At 41.7% G+C, this 24,540-nt stretch overlaps 2 protein-coding genes across 7 annotated transcripts; one reads left to right on the top strand and one right to left on the bottom strand.

The window, feature by feature from the left end:
- Positions 1 to 114: 114 nt before the first annotated feature.
- Positions 115 to 5,116, top strand: prkar2ab (protein kinase, cAMP-dependent, regulatory, type II, alpha, B). Of its 2 annotated transcripts, XM_035661420.1 has the most exons (11): positions 115 to 864; positions 986 to 1,298; positions 1,708 to 1,743; positions 1,824 to 1,963; positions 2,491 to 2,597; positions 2,683 to 2,836; positions 2,912 to 3,013; positions 3,105 to 3,179; positions 3,257 to 3,322; positions 3,450 to 3,588; positions 4,309 to 5,116. In XM_035661420.1, the coding sequence occupies exons 2-11, from the start codon at positions 1,013 to 1,015 to the stop codon at positions 4,431 to 4,433; spliced, it is 1,230 nt and encodes a 409-aa protein (XP_035517313.1). In that variant the 5' UTR covers positions 115 to 864; positions 986 to 1,012; the 3' UTR covers positions 4,434 to 5,116. The 2 variants fall into 2 exon arrangements, with proteins under 2 accessions (XP_035517313.1, XP_035517312.1); XM_035661419.1 differs by having other exon boundaries at positions 115 to 1,298; positions 4,309 to 5,114.
- Positions 5,117 to 5,176: 60 nt separating this feature from the next.
- Positions 5,177 to 24,418, bottom strand: si:ch1073-335m2.2 (msx2-interacting protein). 5 transcript variants are annotated; one of them, XM_035661385.1, is made up of 15 exons: positions 24,135 to 24,418; positions 22,617 to 22,931; positions 18,215 to 18,691; positions 17,883 to 18,037; positions 17,162 to 17,362; positions 16,869 to 17,020; positions 16,659 to 16,784; positions 16,457 to 16,570; positions 16,248 to 16,361; positions 16,042 to 16,139; positions 8,342 to 15,746; positions 7,950 to 8,018; positions 7,645 to 7,839; positions 7,397 to 7,555; positions 5,177 to 6,200 (listed from the first exon to the last, which is right to left on the bottom strand). In XM_035661385.1, exons 1-15 carry the CDS (start codon positions 24,215 to 24,217, stop codon positions 6,069 to 6,071), a joined length of 9,795 nt encoding a protein of 3,264 aa, XP_035517278.1. In that variant the 5' UTR covers positions 24,218 to 24,418; the 3' UTR covers positions 5,177 to 6,068. The 5 variants fall into 5 exon arrangements, with proteins under 5 accessions (XP_035517278.1, XP_035517280.1, XP_035517279.1 ...); XM_035661387.1 differs by having other exon boundaries at positions 16,869 to 17,014; XM_035661386.1 differs by having other exon boundaries at positions 18,215 to 18,688.
- Positions 24,419 to 24,540: the final 122 nt, after the last annotated feature.

Raw genomic sequence — 24,540 nt, 5'->3', positions numbered from 1 at the left:
TTTGTGGAGTATTTTACAATATACAAATATCAATCAATCAATTTGTCACGTGATCATATAAGGTACAATCACAGTGAAATGCAATCCTGTCATAAAACATAGAAACCTTGACTGTCCATTATTTAATAACTGCAACAAAGGATAATAAGAATAAACGGAGTAATTAGAATTTATATAAAAGCAAATAAGTAAAAGAAAATAAATACTAAAATAAAAATACAAGTTTAAGAGCTTAAAGAAATGTAATGTCTTAGTAATAATAAAAATATAACATTTTAGAGCGTCATATAGAAATGTATATGGGATTTGTTACCAGAATACTTTTACTAAAAAAACCTGAGACCTCCAGAGAGGACTTCATAGTAGGAAAGACTAAATGTATGATGTTGATTTGCCTCATTGTCTCCAGCAGCTGCAGGATTTCCTGTAATGAGTCTTGTGAACGGGGCATGTTGACATTTTTCCAACAACATCTCTCCCATAAGGTTGAATTTCATGCTCAGCTTCATGTTTTCCATCACATAAATGCTTCCTATCGGCTTACAGCTGTACCATTTCACTTACTTAACTTTACTCAGTTACTTTCTGTGTGTTAGATACAGTTCAGTCTGTCTCATGGTGTCTGTTTCTGCAGCTGTCTAACACCAGCCACTGTCCACTGCTCTGTCTCTGTGTTGTTGCTGCTTTGCCAAATCATCAAGTTCTGAGGCGTAATCCATCGGACAGCCTTTAATTACATCTGCTGTGAAAAGTCCTGGTCAATACTTTCCGACAGGCTGTGCCAAATAAAGAAATCAATGAGCTGCTGGATGTTGGAGGCAGTGGGACGAGAGGAGGAGGAGTCAGGTCGCTCCTGTGATGACGGTCTGGGCAGAACTTTGATTATTAAATCTGTGGAACAAGCTGATGCTGAGATTTCATATTTCAAATCTGAAACTATTTGACATTTAGATTTGGTTTTGTGGTTTACTTGTGAACTCTCAAGCTCCAGCCCTGTGACCTCTGAACTCCTATGATGACTGCTGTTGAGATACCGGCTGGTTTGAAAGAGCTGCTGCAGGGATACACAGTGGAGGTGCTTCGCCGCAGGCCGCCAGACTTGGTCGAGTTTGCCGTGCAGCATTTTACACGAATTCTGGAGGGCCACAGAAATGATCCGAAAGCCAAGAAACGCAGTGCCAAACCTGCACGGAAAGGAGTGACCTTTGAAACAAAGTCAGATAAACCTAACAAGGACGAAGAAGAAGAAGAAGAAGAAGAAGAAGAGGAAGAGGAGGAGGAGGAGGAAGACACTGTCAGTGAGTGTTATTACCTTATTTTGTTATGAAAGCTGTGCCATTTTGTAAATGTTTCAAACCCCAAAGCTTCAGTGTCAACATCACTCAAAGGAAACTGAGAAATTGTCCACAGAATGAAATTTACAAACTCCCAAAAAATGTTTTATGGATGCAAAGTTTTGACCTACAAGACCATGTGAGCAAGAACAGACTGTGTGCTGGTCTGAGACAAACAGTTCCACCTGTAACTCATCACATGATACAAAATAACACTCATTAACACAAACATTCACCGTGTGTATAAAAATTCAAGAGAGAAAATTGTAGCGATTAGAAGAAACATCACACACACACACACACATACGTGACTTCCTTTTGCTTTAATAGACTTGTGAAATCTATTCTAACACATTCACTTCTCTCTCTGCAGAGTCCACCACCAGTAAATACAACCGCAGGGTTTCAGGTCAGTAACTGGAACAATATGTGTAATGAATATTAATACATGTTGACCACAGCCCGGTATTTTAAAATGTGTTGCTGCAGTTTGTGCAGAGGCGTACAACCCCGATGATGACGAGGACGACGACGCAGAGCCTCGGGTCGTTTACCCCAAAACAGACGAGCAGCGTCGCAGACTTCAGGACGCCTGCAGACACATTTTACTGTTTAAAACACTGGAGCAGGTACAGCTGCACCAATCAGCTTCTACAGGAGGGAAAGAAGTGGCTGTTCTTTTGAATATGAACATTAGCTTTTAGACACACACACACACAGACACCTAATGTATAAAAGTATTAATAAAATCAGACAGCTGGAACTCATCACTACAGTTCTCAGATATCTTTACAGTGGATGTGTCAAAAAGACTTTAAAATACTGTTTTTCTCACACTTAAACATAGAGAGCTCTTGGAAACTCGAGGTCCACTCCAGCTGTCAGTTGTTTTAAATGGAGGCTGAAGACTTTTCTGTTTGCACTTTTATTAAATTAAATATGTTACATGTCACTGTAGCTGCGCCATAACATTTATTATCCTGTTTATTCTGTTTTTATTCCACTTATTTTTGTCTTCTATTTTACTGAACTCTCTATTAAAACCTTGTGATGTGTATTTTTATATGGCCTTGTGTTTCCATTATATCTCGTCTTAAAGCCTTTTTCTGTTTTATGTAAAGCACTTTGTTACAAATAAACTTACTTTGTCCTCCAGGAGCAGTTTTCCGAGGTCTTGGACGGCATGTTCGAGGTGTTGGTCAAAACTCAGGAACACATCATAGACCAAGGAGACGATGGAGACAACTTCTACGTCATAGAGAAGTGAGCGACAGATGACACATTGTTTTGTTTGAACTCGACGACAGCGTGTCAGTCATATAATGAATTCTACTCTTATCATTTCCAGGGGCGTGTATGATATTTTTGTGGAGAAGGACGGAGTGAGTGTGTGTGTGGGAAAGTATGACAACAAGGGTAGTTTTGGTGAGCTGGCTCTCATGTACAACACGCCGCGAGCTGCCACAATCGTTGCCACACAGGAAGGCGCCCTGTGGGGCCTGGTGAGTCCATCCTGACAGCTGAACTAAAAGTAAAAGTAGAATTGAAACACATAAACTATGTCGTTTTCGTTTCAGGATCGAGCCACATTTCACAGACTGATTGTTAGAAATAATGCGAAGAAGAGGAGAATGTACGAGGCCTTCATTGAGTGTGTTCCTCTCCTGAAGTCTCTGGAGGTTTGTATTAGAAACACAAAATAATCAAAGAATAGGTGGATGTTTAGTCGCCGTATTTGTTGTGTCACCGTGCTTCATTTCTTTTCACAAGCCCTCTGAGAGAATGAAGATTGTAGATGTTTTGGGGGCCCGAGTGTTCAAAGATGGAGAGCGCTTAATAACGCAGGTACAGTGTTGTGGACATTTTGCTGCCTTTGTATGACTCAGGTTAGACTTATTAAATGCAGTGTTTTGTGCTTTCAGGGGGAGGAGGCTGATTGTTTCTACATTGTGGAATCAGGAGAGGTGAAGATAATGATAAAAAGCAAAGTAAGTCCAGAGTCCAATGTTATAACTAAAGCTGATAGCTAGTTTTTCCCCAATAGGTAGATATAATATTCCAGTCTGGTAATGTGTAATCTTAATGTACTAAAAAGGTTCTTTGTGTCCGTTACAGACGAAGGCGGGGCAGCAGGATAACACAGAGGTTGAGGTGGCTCGTTGCTCTAGAGGGCAGTACTTTGGAGAGCTGGCACTGGTCACCAACAAACCACGCGCTGCCTCAGTTTATGCTGTGGGAGAAACCAAATGTTTAGGTAAGTTAAAGACACTAGTGGAGTAAGGGCAAAGTTATTTTAGATTTCTGCACCTCGTTTTCAGTGAAAGACACTGGCTGGTGGAGTGTAGGAGGGGATTAGACCAACAGAGCAGACACAGTAACTCATAATGTACACAGACAGTTACTGTTTTATCAGATGCTCCTACAGCCAGCTCATCCTGTGGGTGTTTCACACGAGGTCAAAAGACCAAAACATCCACTTTTAGACAGTCTCACGCTGGCTGAACTAGAATATTAGCTCCTTCTCTTTGACTTTATGAAATAGCTGACTGTCTATCACGCAACACTGTGATTAATGTTGGAGTGTGTGTCTCCAAATTGAGGGAAAAGACCAAAATTCCTAAATGTTTCCACACATTCAAGAAGAGGTCCTACCCAGTATTAGAAAGACATAAAAATGCAATTGAAGAGGGAAGTTTTGACTACTTTTGCTTTAAATGTCATGTTTAACATCACAACCTCTAAAACAAAGGTTTATATATTGAAACACACCCTCTCTGCTTTGAGAGTTTGTAGTGGACCCTAATGACAAAAAAAGCAATTCCTTTAAAATCCAGGCTGCCAGTTACATGAGTAAAAATTTCTCTCAGTGAAAAATGATTTGTGCACCAATTCTTTACCTTTATCCTTTTTTAATACTATAAAAAAAGCCCACTATAAGATCAAATAATCTTAATTTACCTTCTATTTCTTTTAGTAATTGACATCCAGGCCTTTGAGCGTCTGCTGGGACCCTGTATGGACATCATGAAGAGGAACATTTCCCAGTATGAAGACCAGCTGGTGGCATTGTTTGGCTCCAGTGTAGATTTAAAACACTAGGACATGTAATTTTTAAAATAGTGTAGCATTTAAGTCAAATATAGTGACAATGCATGTAACACATGATTATCTCCCCCCTTTGAAGTGAATGTAACATACAGCCTTTCTCTGTTTTATATTCCTTTTACAGCTCTGCAACAAGTTTCAGATGTTTAGGTTGTGAATAGAAAACAATTAAGATAAGTTAGTTAGTAAGGTTTGTGCTTGAATATACCTCACTGATACAAGGTCCGTTTACAGCAGGTGAGCCGACAGTCCAGAGCTGACTGTGCAGTGGATGCACAACTCATCATACTGTACCTTCACGTTAGCTGAATATAAGTCTATAAAGCTTTTCACAGGCTTCTTTTATACAGTTCCTGATTTATAATTTAATGTGTTGTTCCTTTTCTATAAACTGTAGGTGTGACATGGCTTACTGGGGCCATGGTTAAAGTTATTAGTAATACCTGTGCTTTTCTTATTATCTCAAGTCTAAATGAATGTTTATCTAATCTATCACTATCATTACATTTTAAAAGAGCATTTATTATATAAATAATTCATGTTAGTTGGCTGGTCAATGACCTAATAATACAAAATGATTTGTATTTGCACTCAAACTATTAACAACCCCTTGTTTACTTAAACCTCTGTTGTAAAGTATGAAATGTAAGTGACTGATTATTAAAGTGAGTGAAATAACACATCAACATTCTTGCCAAACGCACACAACAAAAAAATAAAGAATTATATCTTAAATATTCAAATTTTCTGGAGTTTGTTTTTATTTGAGTTACAAAATATGAAGTGCCATCAGCAGACTCCACAGGAGAGTTTGACAACCTTCTTGTGTTACAAGTATTTACACCCAAAAATCAAGGATATCCATCTAAATTTCCACACCCTGCGTTCTGGTATGTCCCAGAGTTCAAGTCTCTGTCAAGTTTTCCAAGTTCCATTGTCAAAGTTTAAATACAGTATTTAAAATATTTACAATGTCCTGTATTCAAAAAAACTCCCAAATCATACTGTAGCTTGTCCAATGCAAAGGCAGGTGCCAGAGGTGTAACTGCTTCAGTAGTGTGAGAAAATGAGCAGAGCTGGTGGAATTAAAGGAACTGTTAAACGAACGTGGTCCTCTAGAGGGTCTCCATAGTTTTACAAGTTAATTCTTCCTCCTCTAAAGAAAGCCTGGGTGAGGAAGTCTGTACATAATCATTTAAAATTATATGTTGAAATGTCTTTCAAGCCATTGTGGTGCAACAGCTTCTATGATCCTCTCTCATGAAGAAATGAATATGACAATCAATAAAAGACAGATGAAAGAAAAAAGGCCACCCACATAGTCATTCTTGTTCATCAAACATCCTGATTTTTTCTTCAGAGCATCTCCAAACATTAAAATAAAAACTCCAATAAATAGAAATACAGCAGAGAAATGGTCAAATAAGACTGATTCTGGTTTGGTCCATCCCTGAGTTCTTTTGAGAAGGACAAAAATACCAGAGTGACAAAAAAAAAAGAAAGAAGCAAAAAGGCGATAGGGTTCATCCTACACATTCCCATTGTGTCCAGGAAAAATCTCATTCCTCTGGTTTCCTGAGGCTCATCAGTAAGAACATCCATCGATGGGACAGTTCCCAGCAGTGAAGGTTACACAGAGGTGATGACAATCATGAGGTGTGGTGAGATGCTGGAGATCCTGTTGAGAAGGTCAGGGGCGAGCTGGGATAAGTGGCTCTCGGAAAATTCGCACGGTGGGAAAATCTGTAGCACATAGGCAGGCTGGAAAAACAGAGAAAATGTAAGATCACACATTTGAAGTTACAGAGAACCAACAGATACCAGAGGGGTGTTTCATAACTCAAGATTACCAGTTAAAGCAGGTTATTTCAGTAAGTCTGGCAGATATTGTAATATGGAAACTTATTGTCTGGCTCTGGTCAGGTTTAACCAATGTTCCTGCCTGTGTTCCCCTTTATCACTACACCATAACAATGAGTGAGGTCAAATAGTTTTCAGTCTTAAGTATCTGCACAGTATTTAAATCAAATGTGTGATTTCAAATGCACTGAAATTAAAATACAGCTAATATAAAACTGACCCGTGGCTGTAGCCTCATAGTGAGAAACATTTTTTTATTAGGAAAAAAACAAGAGCAGATCTGAAGTTATCTAAGCAGAATTACCACATTTTATGTTACCACAGTAGCACAGTCTGACTAACACATCATTACTCTTCATATTACGCTCTGTTACTCCCACCAGGATTTCCATGAGATCTGTTAACTGTCTCCTTCCTCATTGATCTGTTTTAATCTGTTAATTTATTGATTTTTTTTCATCCTTTACGGTTCTACTGGTACTTTACCAGCTCACATTTTAAACTGGTATGTCTCAATTAAGATTTGATACGTTTATTTTAAACCGATCCTGTGTTAGGGCCTAGTCTACCAGTTTAGACTTTTCACCACCGATAACAAAACCTCTATAATAGCAGGTACCGAACTCGAGGGTCTAAGGACAGAGGTTGTTACACTGTACAGATTGTAAAGCATCCTGAGGCAAATTGTGATTTATGATTTTGGACTATATGAATAAAATCTGACTTATTTTGCTATGTGCTACTCTGTGGCTGTGAACATTGCAGTTTTATATTCATGTGTTTTATTCACTCAATCAGCTGCCTGATGACTCAAGTCTGTGTTGCAAACTCATGACATAAACCAGACTTCACATGAGCTCTGAGTTGGCTTTTGAAAGAGCCTCTAGTCCCTCCCGTCTGGTCATGTGCATTGTTTGTGCAATGACACAGCAAGATAATAGTTTTATAAGGAGACTGTTTTAAAGGTGAATGATACATGTAAAGTTATATTAGTTTAAAGCACCTCTTTTCATCAAATCATATGATCAAACTTAAAAAAAAATTTTAAAAAAAAAATCACAAAGAAAAATCTTCACACATTAACAATCATGTCTCACCTGATTGGAACCTGGGTTGGGGATATTGATGATACCAGCAGCCAACTTTGTCTGCAAGTAATTGATGAAAGCGGCCTTAAGAGCTTGAGTTTGGTTTAAAACATCGTCTTGATCTCGTCCACATGGCAGAGCAAGCAGAAGACAGAAGTCACTGTCCCCCTGTAGAGGGAAGAAAGGTAAATGTGTATCAGCAGACTGCATTTAGTTAAACAATCACTCTATGTTGGTAAAAACAAAAAGACACATACGGTCATTCTTCGGGCTACACTGTCCAGCTGCGAAGCCTCGAGTCTCATTCTCTGGACAATCCTAAGCAATGCCCCTCCTTCTTGTAGGGGCAGTGATCGATGAGCCAAAGCTTTGTTGCCACAGACAAAATGCAACTGGACTGCAGCTGTGTCATTCTTCAGTGCCAGAAGGCCTTGCCACACAATAGGGTATTTCTGTTTAAATATGAGACAAAACAAAGACAAGTTCGTCAGACAAAGCAAGTTCTTGTTTAGGCCAACAACCTTGAACACAATTTAACTGTTGTGATGAGTTAGAGTCTTACTGTGAGCAACTGCACCATATTAACTGGCTGCGTCATCTTGCCATCTGGTTTGGTCTGGAGGTCTGCACCCTAAGGATTCGAGAAAATAGTGTGTCATGAACAGCTTCTGTAATATGAAGCTATCGACCCACATTTGTATGTACACTCAGTTTCCAGGTTATTATTGTCCCCCATTTATATTAAAGGACGGTTAGGATTTGATTAAACATCAGAAATACCTCCCAGTATAATGTCAAACAATTAAAGAGCACCACAAACAATAGACCCCTCTCAGCTTAACAAAAACAAGACTTTCATGAATGTAGGATTTATTGCAGGACTGTTGCATTAGACTACATTATTGTTAGCTAGGTGTACCTAATAAACTGGAGTGTTAAGTGCAGTGAACCCACCATGGTTGGTGTTACGCTCAGTGGTGGCTGGTTAAGTCCAACAGGAGACGTCTCTGGTATTTGAGGATGGACGCCCCTTGGGTTTGAGTACATCCCCGAGTACTCTGGGAATGAGCCACTAGGTCCTGGTGTTATTAGCTGAACTCTCTGGGGAGAAGCCATTGCTTGCCCAGATTGTCGGATCCCCATCATTCCATCTTTAGAAAGAGGAGAGTGTGGCCTCTTTGCCTCCAATGGCTTTGTTATATCTTTCTCAGACACACCTTTAGGCAAAACATGTGCTCTTGGAGACAAAGACAGGGGGAGGTTGGAAGGCGCTGAAGAGGTGGGAAGAGTCTCCTGAATGTGTCCAGAATGAGGATCTGTGGCCAAACGCTCTCCCTGTTGCTGCAAGAGCACAAGCATATCTCTCTGTTTCATGTATGTTCCTAACTGAGCGTTACCCCGCAAAGGCCCGCAAGGATCTGACTGCATAGACTCTGGTTTCAAAGGTGCGGCAGACTGTCGTCCTGGCATCTGGTGGAAGCGTCTGGTTTCTTCCTGCTCCCCTTCATGACCCCTCAAAGAACCAGGGTTTACCTTGAGAACCTTCTCCCGGCCAACAGCCTGGGGTGAGGTGGGTCGTGGCTGCATGGGACCAGACCAGGGAGAGGCCAGAGGCTCACTATGCATCCCATAGCTCATCACAGACAGAGGTGGAGTATTGACTCGTACATCTCCTTGGACAAGATGCCCCACTGGAATTGATTGGGTAACACGGTGAGGAGACATCCGTCCCAAGCCTCCAGGCACACTATGAGGTGGCATAATAACTGACTGTTCTGGGTGATGAACACCAGTAATAAACTGTTGCATGGCAGGAAGGCCAGTGGGTAACATCACAGGTATGCCTTTGGGTGATGAGGAGCCTATGGGTGAGGAAACTTTAGTAAACGGAGAATGTGGGTGACCTGACTTGCGAGGGGAACGTGGTTCCTGTTTGACACTGATATGTGAGGGAGCTCGGTCACCAGCTGCTGTTACAAAACCTACATGGTTGCCAGGTGGGGAGGGCAAATGGGGACTTATTGCAGGACTTATAGCAGAGGTCCAAGGTGGTTTAGTGCCATCTGTACTGTGAGGATCAGCACTGTCAATTTTCTTTTGATGTTTTATTGGCATGTACTCTTGATGGTAACTCATTACCTGCTGGTTACCCTGTGTGAGACGCTTCACTACTCCTTGAGGTCCAGATTGGTAAGCAGATTCCATCTTTTCCAAAACAGTGCTTTCCTGTTTAATGGATGCAGCCGACTGCATCTTACCAGGATGCCCATGATCTGTCTGCGATGAAGGCCCCTTTTGAAGTCCTGAATGAGAATGACCATACATATCCGGTTTTATCTGGGGCATGGATACCAACTGCTGAGATTCCATGTCACCTGCAGTTGCTTGTGGGATCTGACTTATTTTTGCACTGATCCTCTGTGGTCCCTCTGTTTTCTGGCCTGAGTGGCTCAATACTACCACTCCTTCAGATGTGTTTACTCTGAGACCTGGACAAGATCCTGTACCAAGAGTGGGGCTCTCAACAATGAAGCGGGCAGCGCTGCCCCCCTCATCACCAACAGACTGCCCATGGTATGATCCAGTATCGTCTTTGCTGGGCCTATAGGTCGGTTTGGGTAGAGCCATGTCCACACAGGGATTTACAATGTTCATGTTTATTTCAGGCTCAGGAGGGTTGCAAACACGACTGATGACAGAGGTTCCAGTGGACGCAATAACAGAGATCACAGACTTTGTCTCAGGAGATGGTAGTGAGGTTGGAGGCCGAACAATAGGTGGCACTGGATGAGCTGGCATTCTACTATCAGGTAGTGGGGACTTGTTTGGCACAACAGCTGATGGAGTATTACTTTCAGATGGGTTCTGATCTCGCAAGGTGAGCAGATTACTAGGAACAGAACTACTGCCTGGCAGTGACATATTTTTGTGTTTCATAAGAATCTGTCTCAAGTCACTTGTGCCATGATCAATATCCATGTTTTCAGACTCTGAGGGTAAAGGCTGGTTCTCCTTGGATGCCAACGGCATGACAGGTGAAGAGGAGACTCCTGTATCTTTACACTGGTGGCGCCAATCTGGTGGAGAAACAGGAATTCTAACTGTTTGATGGGTTGGTTGAATGGGTCTCATATTTGGCCTGTTAGCTAGTGGAGACTGGGAAGGGGAAATGCACTCAGGTGGCACCTGTTGAGGCTTTAGGCATATTGAACTCTTAGACTGGGGGTTAATAGATTTAAGATGTTGAATGTGTTCTTCAGAAGATGACTCTGACTCAGCGATTATGTCTGTAGCTATGACAGCTGAAGGCTCAGATTCTGGCTTCCAAGTATTAGTAGTAGGAGTAATGACCGCAGCAGTTGCTGCTGATGGAGTTGTTTCAGGAATAATCTTTACACTGGAAGCTGTGCCATCTGCTGAAGAAGATGTCGATTCCTCACTTACTGAATGTCCTTCCTTTAAATCTTTTCTTACTTGCTTTTGGCCTTTAGAACGTTTAGGTGTTTTAGGTCTTCCCTTGGTGCCTTTTTTTGGTGTGGTTGGAAAGACAGCCTCCTCCTGTATCGCAGGTGCAGTGGTTTCAGGTTCACCCTCTTTGGGAGGCTGAATGAAGTCTTGCGTCTCTGATTCTGAACCTGCTTCTACACTTGGTGGAGGCGGTTGGGTTAAGGATACAGTTGCTTCCTCAGCAGTTATCGAGTCAATAGCAGCTATGAGTTCTGTCTCGCTAGCAGGATTAGAAGGTTTTTCTTCCTCTAGGTCACTTTTTACTTCTGCTGGTGGGACAGGTGGGGTCGTTGGTTCTGCTGGAAAAGCTGGATCTGTAAGTTTAGCGATGTTCTCCACAGCCTGCTCCAATTCAAGCTCCTGTGAAATTAAGCTTTTGGGTGCCTCCAGGAGGTCCTTTTTTTCCAAAGTGGAATTTTCTGTTTCTTCGTTGTTGGAGCCTCCTCTGTTTGCATTAGTGCACGTCGAAACATCATCACTGTGCTCACCGGGTCTTAACTTTTTTGAAAAATCATCTTGATTCCCAAGCTCATCATCTCCTAACTGAAGAAGATCTTTCACCTCTGTGACATTTAGTCTGATTTTTAGGTTCTTGAGGACAGGAGACTTAGGGGTCCTTGGGAACTTGGCTTTTCCTCTAACAGTCCTGTCTTTTTCCAAGGTGGATTTCTCTTCTAAGACTGGGGAATCTGTCTCTTTCCCATTTGATTTACCCTCACAAGCCTTTTCAAGGACATCTTTATCTCTGCCCAATTCTCTTCCTTGTTTGTCTTTATCTTCTTTCTTTTGGTCAGCTTTAATTAATGGATCTTCTTTACATGAACTTGATGAGTCTTGCAAAGCCAAGGAATCTTCATCTGTGAAATCCATTTCCTGATCATCCTCCTCAGCCTTTTCTCCCTTCCTTGATGATCCATGTCCTAATACTGTGGACATTTGATTTGATGAACTCTTTGTACCATGAGGGGATGTTTTCCCTTTTGACAATCTTGGAAGTCGTTCACCACTTTCTGATTCATTTGAATCTGTATCTTTATTATCCATTTTTGATTTTTCTACTTTAACTGTTGAACTCTCATCACCTTGTCTGCGATTCTTGGGAGGGCGGCCCCTTTTATTTGCAGGGGTTGGAGCAGGTGGGTCCTGTTCAATATTTAGTTGTTGTGTTGTGTGTTCTTTGTCTGTACCTCGCTTTCGTGCAGAGCGTGGTGACATTTCCTTTGCAGAACGAACTGGTGCATCTTCTTCTACTGGGGTGGCATACACAGATTTAACATTTCTTCGTCTTGCTCTGCTTATTGATATGCTCTGCTCAAACATATCAGGATCTGATCCATGACTAGGAGATTTGCTGGTGGACTTGGATTCAGCTCTTGGGGATGATCCACGTTTCAGCTTCTCTTTGTCAATGCGCTCACTCTTCCGTGTTGCTTGTTTCTCAGAACCAGGAGTTGACATTACAGGAACCGGGGTAACTTGAGCAGGAGATTGTTTGAACTTTTTATTTTTCATTTCTTTTGTTTTATGCTCTTTCTGTGGCGAAACTGGTTCGTCATTCGTGTCATCATCAATAGGCAGCTGCACTTTACTAACTTGGAGTTTCTTCTCTCCCTCAGATTCTGCTACTGCTTTACAAGTGAAATGGGTCTCTTTCTTGTCTATATCCACTTCCTCTTCAAGACTAGGTGGTATGGGACTAGTGGCTTCAGGCACTTCAGGTTGTGTTGCCTCAGGATCTAGCTCTGCTTCGGAAATGCTAACAAACTCATCCTGAGAATCGCGACGGCATGGTCTTTCTGTAGAGAGAGGTTTTACATCCTCAGTAACAACAGCCAATTTCCCTTCAGATGGAGAAAGTTTACATCTATCCACTGAGTAACTGGGTTCGGGTGCTGCTATTGGTGCAGTTTCAGGATCAGACAACGTCTCAGTTGGTGGGTGGTGCACAGGTTCAACAGGTTCATTTTCTTTCACCTGTTCCTTTACCACTTCCTTTATGAAAGACACAGGGGGAGGAGGGTCAGGGACTGGATTTAATGCAATACCTCTCTCTTCTAATGAAGGAAAATCCTTGACCACAGATTGGGTAACAGAAGTAGGTGTGAGTCTGGGTTCAGAAATCAACTCGTCAGCAGGACTGATGGGTTTAATTTCTGGTTCCACGATGGAGTCCGTTGTTTCAGGTGACTGCAAAGCTTGTTTCTCTTGATCAGGTGCTTTTTCCACTTTATTCTCATCCGTGAGCAGTGCGTCTCCTTTTACCTCTTCCAGCTGTTGGGTTTTATTCTTCTGTTGTTCTAGTCGTGTGAGTTCCAAAAAACGACTATGAAAAAGGACAACTGGCCCTGAGTCAAGTTCACCATCTACTGCCCCTTGCTGACCAGGTAGTTGGTTTTGTGTATGCTCAGGTTCTTCATGTTTGCGTTCCAAGTGTTGAAGTCGTTTAGAGTCCAGCTCAAAGACAGGGCTGTGAAGGAAGCGGGAGGCAAATAGTTCCCTGCGTTCATGTTCCTCTGGCTTAGGCTCCTCCTTCCTGTCATCAAGTTTGTCTTCAGATCCACTTCGTATCTTTTTCTTTTTCATGTACCAGGAGGGTGTAGGTCGTGGTGCTGATTCTACCTTCTCAGTATCCTTTCTGTTGCGGAAACTTGCAAAGTGCGAATCATAATCTAAAAATGACCAATTATCTTCTCTGGAAGATGAGAGAGATTTTGCACGTTCGAGCAGAGCCTTTGTATCAGGTGTGATGGTCTGGTCAAGTGCAAAGGAGTAGAATTTGTTCCTTTCAAGATGTGCTAATTTGGGGTCTGAAAACCGGTCAACCCTTGGCCTCTCGGGAAAAGGCATAGATGTTGAAGGAACAGGAGAGTGGGGTTTGGTCTCTCTGTCCTCCTCAGGGTCAGATCGTACTTCCCCAGGCTCCAAGTCATGCCAGATACCATATTCCAAACGCTTGTGAATGTTCTTACTAAGACTTCTAGAAAAGTTCAGGTCAGGCAACAAGTCTTGTTTAACTCTGCTCTCCCATCTCTTTTGTTGCTCTTCTTCCACACTAAGTATAGGAGTGTTTGGCTTGTTTACCTGTGTGTTATGCGTCCTTTTGACTAATAGCTCCAGATCTGGGTGAATTTTTTCCTCATTTCTGCTTAACTCTTTTTGGGAATGATCCACAAAGTCCACATCTGCAAGGTGAGAGAAGTGCTGATGTCCTGGAGAGGAAGTGTTGTTCCAGTCAGGCTCCTCACTTTTTTGCCTGAAGCTCCGGTAAACACGCTCCCTTTTAATCACAGAGTCAGTATCAAACTGGTCTAGTTTCTTTAGTTTGTGAGATGGGAAATTATCTGTGACATCCTCTGGTGGCTTGCCAACCTCATGCACAAGACTGCGATGTTCCAAGTCCTCTGTTTCACTTCCTTGGGGACTTCCTGGTTTGTCAGGTTTGTCAGACTCGCGCTGTTGTTGCTGCTGGTGAAGCCGTCTATTTTGCTCCATTTGCTTGCGGTAACTCTGAGAGAGGTCAATGTCAACATGGTCTTCCTTGGTCTTAGCACTTTTGTCAGTGTCCACACTAGTACCAAATTTGAAAGCAGGAAGGTGTTCATGTTCTCTTATACTGCTTTGTTCTGTAAGCCCCTCATGTGAAAACCTTCTGGATGAAGCATGCCCTGGATGTCGTTTTGACTCCAGTGGGTCCAAAGATCCCTCTGATTTCTCTCTTTGTCCTCTAAGGTCCTCTTGACCATCCTTCTGAGCGCCACTCTTATCAGTTTTGAGTCTTGAATCTCTCCGTTGTGAATCTTTTTGTTTGTCAGTGTCTGACTCTTTCAAATATGTGGCACTAGCACTTAAGTCAGAGGTTTGAGTACCATCCTCCCCCTCATGCCTGCTTCTTTTTTGACGAATAGTCCTTCCACTGGAATCAGCAAAACGCCTTTTTCTTGCAGCAAGGCGATCTGAATCCATTGATGAATCTTTCCCGTCATTTCCAATGTCAGACTTCAGATGTTTCTTCAGTCGACTTTTTCCTTCCATGTCTGAATTCTCACCTTTACTCATTTCAGATCTTTCACTTTTTACAGGGTCATGATGAGCGGTTGACAACTGGTTTCCTGCAAGAGAGTCACCATCTGCCTTACATTTCTGCCTCTCATGAGCATCCTGGTCTGATCCCTTTCCTCTTCCAGACCCTCCATCAAAACCTGTCTCAAGCTCTGCTTCAGGTAGTGGGTTGGATGGGGATTGTCCCTTTGCTTTCCTAGATTTAATCTTATCAGCTTTGTCTTTGTCACCTTTCTCTTTTCGTTTTGCACGTTTGGTTTTCTCAGCACCTGCCACACGATCTGGTTGACTGCTCTTCTCACTCTTGTCACTCTTTGAAGCATGTTCTGGCAGGGTCTTCTCAGATTTGTCAAAGTGTGGTGGTGACATTGAGCTCACACTACCACTTCGCTCAGAGGACTGGCTGTAAACCCGTCGTTCTGGGTCTCTGGGAGCACGCTCAGATGGTGAAGGTGATACTGTAGGAGTAACAGGTCGCCTTGGATGGGAAGGGCTCCATCTGCTGCGGTCAGCCTCAAAACGTTCTCGCTCTCTTTCTCGCTCCCTTTGAATATATGTGTATTTTCGGATGTCTTGCTCAAAGGGGTCCCTGTAGTCCCTGTACTCTCTTGGGTCTTCATGATAACGAGGGTCAAAGTGATCCCCCTGATAGTGTTCCAGTTCAGGAAAGCGGTCTCTGCTGCGAGCAGCATAGTCTCTTCGAGCATCCTCTGGATAGAGACCAGGGGTTCGTATATTCTCATAGTAAGCCCTTTCTGCTGTAAATTCATGGTATGGAGGTCTGCGCTCCTCTCTGTAGAGTGAATGGAGAGAATAGGAAGAGAAAAGTAACAAATTCTGTTAATCTACAAAAATCATTATACAAAGTTGCACTGTTACTTTCACATTAGTGCTCACATAATTTGCAGTGAAACTGTGATGTTATCAACTTCAGACATATTTTATCATGGTTAATTTCATTTGAAAGAATTGCTCAAAATAACAATCTTCTAAATTCAATATTCAATTAATTGACAAATCTGTGACACTTTAATATATACAGTTGTGGACATTATCAAATGCATGCAATTAGGATATGGGATATTTACCGTCGTTCAGGAGGGATTTCATAGAAGTCTCTTTCTTGACCAGATGCCTGCATAGATCGGTAGAATGCCATCTGACTCTCTTGACTTGCAAAATCCACCTTTCATTAATAAATAAATAAATATATTGTTAAAACACAAAAGTATACATATTACATATACACATGAAAAATGCTTTTCACTAATCAACCCAATAACAACTTGTTTACCTTTATTTTATTGCCACCAATCTTCCAACCTTTGGTCTCCCTTACAGCTGCCTGAGCAAAATCTGTGTTGTTGTACAAGACGAGGGCCATGCCCTTCAATCTATCAAACACAACCTAAAAAAAAGGGACCAAGGGATATAATTACTACAACTACAAAGCATTAAAATCAAATCTGCAAATCTTCACTGAGATAAAATATAACACCTTACCTTAACTACATGGCCATAGCGGCAGAAATGCCGTGTGAGGTATTGTTCTGTAATACTGGTTGCCAAACCATCTAGCCAAACACACGTTGTGGGCATACTTTTCCCAAACCCAAGCTTCGAGGAGAAATACGACATATTATAAACACAGAATACACTAGAAAACAGAGGACAAATGTTACTATTGTTAACAGTAAAACCCTACTTTTAATCTGTTGCTCCCCAGATACTCTCCATCCATCTTCTTAATGGCCTTGCAGACACTGGCAATATCAGAGTATTGCACAAAGGCATACTGGGGAACTCCATTTACTTTCTTGATGTCAATGTCCTTGAGGAGAAAAGACGGCACAATTAGGGACATTTATCAAATGTAAAATGTACCAATTTACAGTACAGTCAAATATTAGCATACCACAATTTCTCCAAAGCGCTGAAAAATGTCAAGAAGTTGTTGGTAACTGGTGGTCTTCTCAAGATTGCCTATAAACAGTGTCCGTGTGGCCTTTGGGTGAAACTCATCTATTCGCCCATCCAATGGCCGGAACTCATTTTCACTCTCTGTTTCTGAGGAAAGGGAGAGGTTTATCATTAATATAATCGTTTTCCACCAACACAATGACATAGTAATAAGCAATTAGATTTTTTTATGAATTTGTTGGCACCAAGTATTCACAATATTGATGTTGTATATTTGTCTTCACTTACCAGGACCATTCCAGGCAGTGACTTCAATAAGCATGCCAAAGAACAGCTTTCCTTTGGACACAGTGAGGGCTTTCTCTTGATCCTCTTGCTGTCGAAAGAACACCAACCCATAGCGGTCTTCTGATGCTCCATGGATCTGCACTGAGGTCACTTTGCCATGTTTCTTGAATTCATGGAAAAGCCCATCTTTTAAACTTGTGTCTGCGGAGAGAATAAACAAAACATGTCCACCTTCAAAAAGAGCACTGAAAACTGAAGAGTGAGTGATTGCAAATTGAGTGAATATAATGAAGCCACCAAGAAGACAAAATTAAGTTGAAGACAGGGAAAAAAAAAGTGAATTGTAAAAATGTTATCTCACATTTTGCACTTTTATTGCACACTTTTGTAACCAAAACCAAACATGAAATAAGATTGAAAAGGTTGAAAAGGAGTGAGGAAATACACTTCTAATAGTGTATATACTAATTATTCTTGGCAGGTACAATTCACCAGTCCTTGGTATGTAAATAAAGGTCAAATAGACAACTCGGGACAATGTTAGACTGTATACACAGCTATCACATTATACGGACACTATTGCTGTGTATAATCTGCATTAGAAATGACAACTGTAGTCCAGGCAATGAATCTCTCTCCAATTTTAGACAATGCCCTCTGGCAACCATTAAGACCATCTTTAAGAGGCTGACTTAATACTTGAAGGCATGTAGAAACTCACCTGTTGAGCGCACTGGTAGGTTTTGCACTTTTATTCCAAAGCTTCGGCGTGGCTCCTCTGAGTCAAGCACCATAGAAGACTGAGTAGGTGCATGTGTAGCTGACGACTGAACAGAGCGTGCACGAGACCCATCACTTGAGCTGCTGTTGGAGTCGCTGTTCTCACACACACAAAAAATATATATATATATAAAAATATGATTAGACATTTGTCAGCTGAATCAAAGTATTTGCTAATAGCGCTTACTGACTGACTGTGCACTGACAAAGTATCCATCCAGTCAGCAAACCCATGAATGAAGCGTTGATAATATAACAAAACAAATGTCACACCTGCCGCTGCCCGTGCTGCTGGTGCTGCTGACAGAATCCGAGCTTGAAGATCTGCTGCGGGATCGAGATCGAGGGCCTCTCCCAGGGGACAAAGGAGCTCTTTTTGGGGAATGAGGAGTTTTGGGGGTTTGTCCTGTGGTCCGTTGTGGGGAAGGGTGCCTTGACTGTGAGGAATGAGATGATCGGCTCCGACGGTGATGGTAGGTTCTATCAACACGCCGTCCTCTGTCATCTCTGTATAGGTCACGTCGTGTAGAATTAGTAAGAGTGAAAGGGTCTCGAATTCTAGAGTCAAAATGTGGGTCAGATGCCTCAAAGCTTCCCCCAATAGCGCTGCTCCCTGGGCCAGCAGCAGCAAACATAGAACGATCTCTGTAATAATCTGCGTTGTAGTGACGCTGTCTGTCAAAAGTGCCACTGCGGTCATGGTGTCCATACGGGCTGTGATCATATGCACGTTCACGGCTTTCTGAGCTACTGTGAAATAAGAACAGGGTAGAGAGGGAGAAACAGTTACTATGATTCTACACCAAACGGGCAAAAACACTTTACTGTTTTAGCTATTTTGGCATCTAAATTCAAAACAGTGACAATCCAAATGGCCGGTACAGCAAAGACACAGCTGAGAGCAGGCCAGAGAAAGTGTGGGGAAAATTTCAGTAGCTTAATAGTGGTATAAAGAGCAGTGCCAGTATTTTTAATGTAGAGATCCAACAAAAAAAACACTGGTCTCTTCTTTGAGGTTCCAGCTGGTCAATTAAAAAGTGCTGACTCCAACATATGTTAAAGAACTGCTTTTTAACTTCTCAGCAACAAGTTTCCTAACAATTGTTGCATTATATTTTTATTCTAATGTGCTATTTGGGAGTTTGAGAGGTTTTAAGAACAAGAGAAGCATTTCAACAATGATTAGGAAAACTAACTCACAAATTCCTAAAAAAAATAAGGACTTGAGAAGTGCTACATAGAAAAACAGTTCTGAGAAGAATGAGATTACTCCATTAGCACCTGTGCTAACCATGTGGTGTGTGTGTGTGAGAGAGAAAGCTGTTTGTTTGTGTGAGGGGAGAGTTGTTGTGCTTGTTTGTGTGAAGTGAATCGTCGCCCATCACCACTGTAAAAACCAGCTGCATAGAATCCAAACATTCAACACCAATTCCCACAACTGCTAGGAAACGGCCGTCGTATTGGTACAGGGAAGCCTCCTAATGCATGTAAGACTATCAAGACAGGAGGTCTATCCACAATTAAAGTCATTATTCAAATCAATGTTAACTTGCTCTAAGTAATTAGTTTCTATGTATATTCTTTTCTTATATTATATTCTATTATAGTATATTCTCACTGATGGTAAATTGGCTGCCATAATATAACTGTGTATAATTTTGGAAATAAATGAACACCAATTGCAACTAACACTGAACTTAAAAGATGAAGTAAATTTCTGGAAGGCTTCACAGTTGCATTTTTAAATTACATTTACAGTGAAATATTAACATTTAGCTAATTTACATTTTAACTCATACATTATGTACAAACATATATATCTCCTGTGTATCAGCAGGGATATGCAGAGTTCCAGTGTCTCAGTCTGATAAACCACTCTTACAGTTTCGTATAACTTAAGATTTATACAAGAGACGTGAACAATACAAAAAAGACTCCCATATAAATGTATAAAAAGATTGATTTGTAAATATTCTCAGCATCTTACTGATATATAACTTTAATAAAATTTAATTGTCCCTGCAACTTACCATTATGGACAAATAAAGAAAATGTTTGAAAACATTTTTTGTGAATGTTTGAGTGATAAACTGCACTATTTGTGGTAACAGACATTTTGTTGCCTCTGCTAAAAATAATAAAAACTTTGAACCTCAGTAGCACCAGTGCAATGTGCAAAAAAGGTACAACCCTGCAAAAAAGCCAAATAATTTGACTCTTCAACACATAATGGGGTCAAATGCTGGCACTGTCTTTAAATACTAATACGGAGGACTTTTGTGGCGCTGCTCCAAACTCTAAACTGTCAGTGGCCTAAAATTACATTTCATTTTCTGAGAGCAACAAAACTACTAACAAGCACAATTTTCTATACTGTAAATTCATAAACAGTCACATGAAACAAAGCCGCCCCAGACTCTGATAGTCGCTACAACCTTCTGCGTTTAATTTGTAGATCTAGTCACACGAACACATAATTCAGCAACGTTTAAATGTTGTTCTTAGTGACTTTCAATGACTTTCATTTGCAAAAGCACTGAGCACTTTTGGCTGCTCTGGGTGTCCAGGGGAGCTGATTTCAGAGGCTGACTGTTCATGAACTATTGCTGGCAAGAAAAAGAAAATATCAAAATAAAATATTTCTCTTAGATATTCAAGAGGACAAGTCTCCTATCGAGGAGCTCCTTGGTACAGAAATTTAAAATGCCATGCAGAGTTCAGATCAATGTATTTAATGTGAAACAATACTTTCTAGTACTTATGTGATGCAGAAAAAAGAGGCACTTACATAAAGAAATGACAATACATATATAATTTATATATGCATTTCATAAAATATACATTTTTCCTCTCATCAAATTTATCTTCTCCTTAAAAGCAGTGCAAAACCTAATATTAGACAAAGCACTAAGGAAGGTTAGAGAAAGAAAATATGCAGAGGGCAGAGCAATACCAACCTTTTGGAAAAGAAGTTACCGAAACTAATCCAAATAAAATCTAGGTGGTCAGAATGTGAGAGCCCGAATGAAAAACCAAGGGGAAAAATCAATTGATCTAATTAGGCAAAAACGGTTCTCTTGAATCGCACTGCACGTTATCTTCAAATACTGTGGAGCACCAGGCCCGTAGATTGTTGATGTATAATCCACAGTTAGGCTACTTATTTCTCTTCACTGGATGGAAAAAGGGAAAAAAAAAAACAATCACAGAAATGGACCTCTTTATGGATTTCAGCACATGGGTTGAAAAAAAAAAAAAAAACTATAGGAACATAAGACCGTAATTAATAAATATGGATTTTAAAAAAAAGATGATGAACTTCAGGGTATTTCAGCGCCTTCCAGGTCGACTATACAAGTTAGTTAGAGCCCGAATGGAAAATACATCCAGCTGGATCCGTCTTGCCTTGTCGTATGAGGAAGTTCCAAAAGCTAGACTTTACGCAAGTAAAAAAAAAACTAAGTAAAAAAATGTATTCCACTGGTGAATATCAAGTAGTTTAACATCACACAAGCGTGTAGACTTGCAGACACTATGATCACAGCACATTAAATCCTCATGGGTTCGCAGGCACGACATAATCCCACAATCCATGGATCTTCTGAGGCGCCCGTACTGGAAGGCTTCATCTTTTTGTAGCAACATTTCAAGTTACTTTGAAAAAGGTTGTCTTCAGCTCAATACTTCTTCTCCTCACTGAGACCTCACACAGCTACATCCACACTCGAGTAATCCAAATGAACGGCAGCTACACCTATCCACACTAGGGTCCACATCAGTACATCCAACACGGGGAACCGGTATTGCATAAATCCTGGAGGTTACATCCCAACTATGCGGTCTTCATGTGTCTTCTTGGCCATCAATCCAAAACGAGAAAAGCTCCACAAACATTGGTGGTGGGTTGTTTGGATCCTCAGCGTTCTTGCAAAGTCTTCTTGGAATATTTGTTCCATATTTGGGACAAAGCGCGTTTAGTGTATACATATATGGTTAATCTCCTAAAAATGACTGAGATAGCCTAGGACGTATGCACTACATTGGTCTTTTCTTGTGACGTTACCAAGTTCTTCCATCCACTTGTTCAAAACTTTAATCCAGAACAGGACGTATCCACAGGTGTAAAAAAAATGGTAAAAGTAGTCCAACCATCAGCTGTTGCCAAGAGGAAAAAACAATTGACAACCCGAGATGGGAAATCCTTGAAGTGATGTGTTGCCTGAATAGATTTTTCAAAAGTACATCCTTCATAAGAGGGACTTGATAGTAGGACTTTACTTCCAGTTTCAAGCGATTCCAACTAAAAATCACGGTTAGATCCCATATTTAGGCGGAAAATGTTTTTAAAATATCCAAAAGCTCCCCCAGGTAGTTTCCCACAAAATGTAATAAATCCAAAACTCACCAGGATATTCCTCACAGATGTAATATCCAAACCAGATGTCAAACCTTGAATTATAGTTACCTTACCAAATGATAATGTGTACTTTAATTACTTAGATCCCGTGCGGAAAGCGAGTCAGTTATGATGAAAAGTGGAACGATCCCTAATTACCTTTGTGTAACCCCCTGGAGGCACATATCCCTCACGAGTAACCCCACTATGTGTTTAGGTTTTACACCTATCCAATATCTAGATCCCCCTGGATTTTAAGGGGAGGCCGTGTCCACTTACCCATCTATTCTCCGTTCATAACGTCCCTCTCTGGTGTGAAGGGACACAGATGGACCAAACACTGGACCAACTGTTCCCCTAGAGAATCCTGTAACGTCTCGACTGCTCGAGGGGGAGCTGTCTTCGAGGCCCCGAACAGCACTAGGCACTGACCCGGGTTCATTGTAGTCAGTCCGAAGGTCCCTGTCCCCCATCTTGTTGACAGCATTGTGAGCCTTCTGCGCACTTTTGATATCCACAAAATCCACAAAGGCTGCAACGCCACCCTCTGACCCTCGCTTCCGGAGAACTTTAACACTTTCCACACGCCCATACCTGAGAGGAAGTTACAATGAAAACAAAGAGGAAATTACATATACACCAGTTAAGAATAGGTTAAGTGCAGCTGTCTCTCTGTGTGCCAGAGCCAGGTAAATAAAGAACAGAAGAGACACTACAATCAGACAGTAATGATTTGCTTTCAATTATGAACCATAGCAAGTTTCCACAAATGTGTCCTTTGAAGCCACCATACAGAAATGAACTAAATGTAAAGAAGTGTCTGCAAACATGATTACACTTGTTTGTTTTTACAAATGTTGTTGGAAGTGTTTTGAGGTTTCTACACAATTTCAAAGTCCTTAATGTTACTCAAACATCACTCTGGGGCCTAACACACAACAAATGTCGGTGTTTAACGACCAAAGAAACACGCAGCTGTCACCCCGGTACAGCAGCAGCTCCCATTAACTGTGTTTGTTGATGAGATACTCGAGTGGCCTTAACTTACGTAGCAAATAACAGAGACACAACACGGGGAAAGGACACAACTTTAAGATGTTAGCGGTGTTTATTATCGGGGGCAAAGCCTGGTTTGCAGTGTACATGCAACTTGGCCACATTAGAAAGCCAAACCGAGTATCTCCTCCGAGTTTAAGTAAGTTATAGCGATGGATCCGGTCACCGACGTCAAGCAGCTCAACAACTTGCTAATATCGGCCGCACATTGTGGCTTCTCCACACTTCAACATTTCAATAACGTCGCTCACTGTGGAGCAGAGAAACAACAATGTGTGTCAGAAGTCTCCGGTGGCTGAAGAAACAAGTCTCCTAATGCTGTCTGACCTGCTGCCCAGCTCCCGTCAGCTGCCTGCAGACTCGCACTGATTATGAAAACGTCTCGACTTCCCACAAAATGGTTGTTGGGTGTTAGCTCGGTGGCTAACGCAGCTAGCTCCTCGCCTCTTGGCATCAGCAAAAGTTAACGAAACATTTAAAACCGGGAACATTTACACGTAAGCGGCCGTTATCCCGACATTTCGGTTCAGCAGATATCGCCGCGCTGCAGTTTAACACATGAAAGCCTCCGACTTTATAAAACTTAAAACATGCTAACGTTAGCCGCATTAGCTTCGGTCGCAGGAGCGCGAGTAGCTAACGTTACTGCACCTAGCGCGCGCTGCCTCGCCAACGGAGGGTTGCGTAATAATAATACTAATAATAATACTAATACTAATACTAATACTAATAATAACCTACCGTTTAAAATGCTCCACGATCTTCTCCTCTCGGACATGTTCGGGTAAATTTCCCACCCAGAGGTGTCTGGTTTCCCGAACCATCTTTCGTTAATGTTTCCGTTGTCACTCATATATCAGATCTCACACGGTTCTGATCCCGCCGGCCGTCGCAGCTCCGCCTGAACAAAATGAACGACGCTGGACTCCGTAGTCGGTCTGTCCGGTAGCTGAGCTCCGTTTAGCTTTAGCTGCTGCGTCCTCGAGCCGTGCACGTGAACGCGCGCGAGCCTCGCTCCTGGTGATTTTGGGTGCGAGCCGCGCGCTCCCGGGGGTCTGTGGGCCGCGCGCAGGCGACGGGAACAAACAGCGAGCGCGCGACTTCTTCAAGAGAGGATCGACCGACAGCGACGTCAGTCTGAGGGGCC

Source organism: Morone saxatilis, unplaced genomic scaffold (assembly GCF_004916995.1).
Source record: "Morone saxatilis isolate NCDOM2014 unplaced genomic scaffold, NCSU_SB_2.0 Contig18, whole genome shotgun sequence".
Classification (NCBI taxonomy): Eukaryota; Metazoa; Chordata; class Actinopteri; family Moronidae; genus Morone; species Morone saxatilis.
Note: the sequence above shows the minus strand (reverse complement) of the source record. Positions and strands in the feature narration are given on the sequence as shown.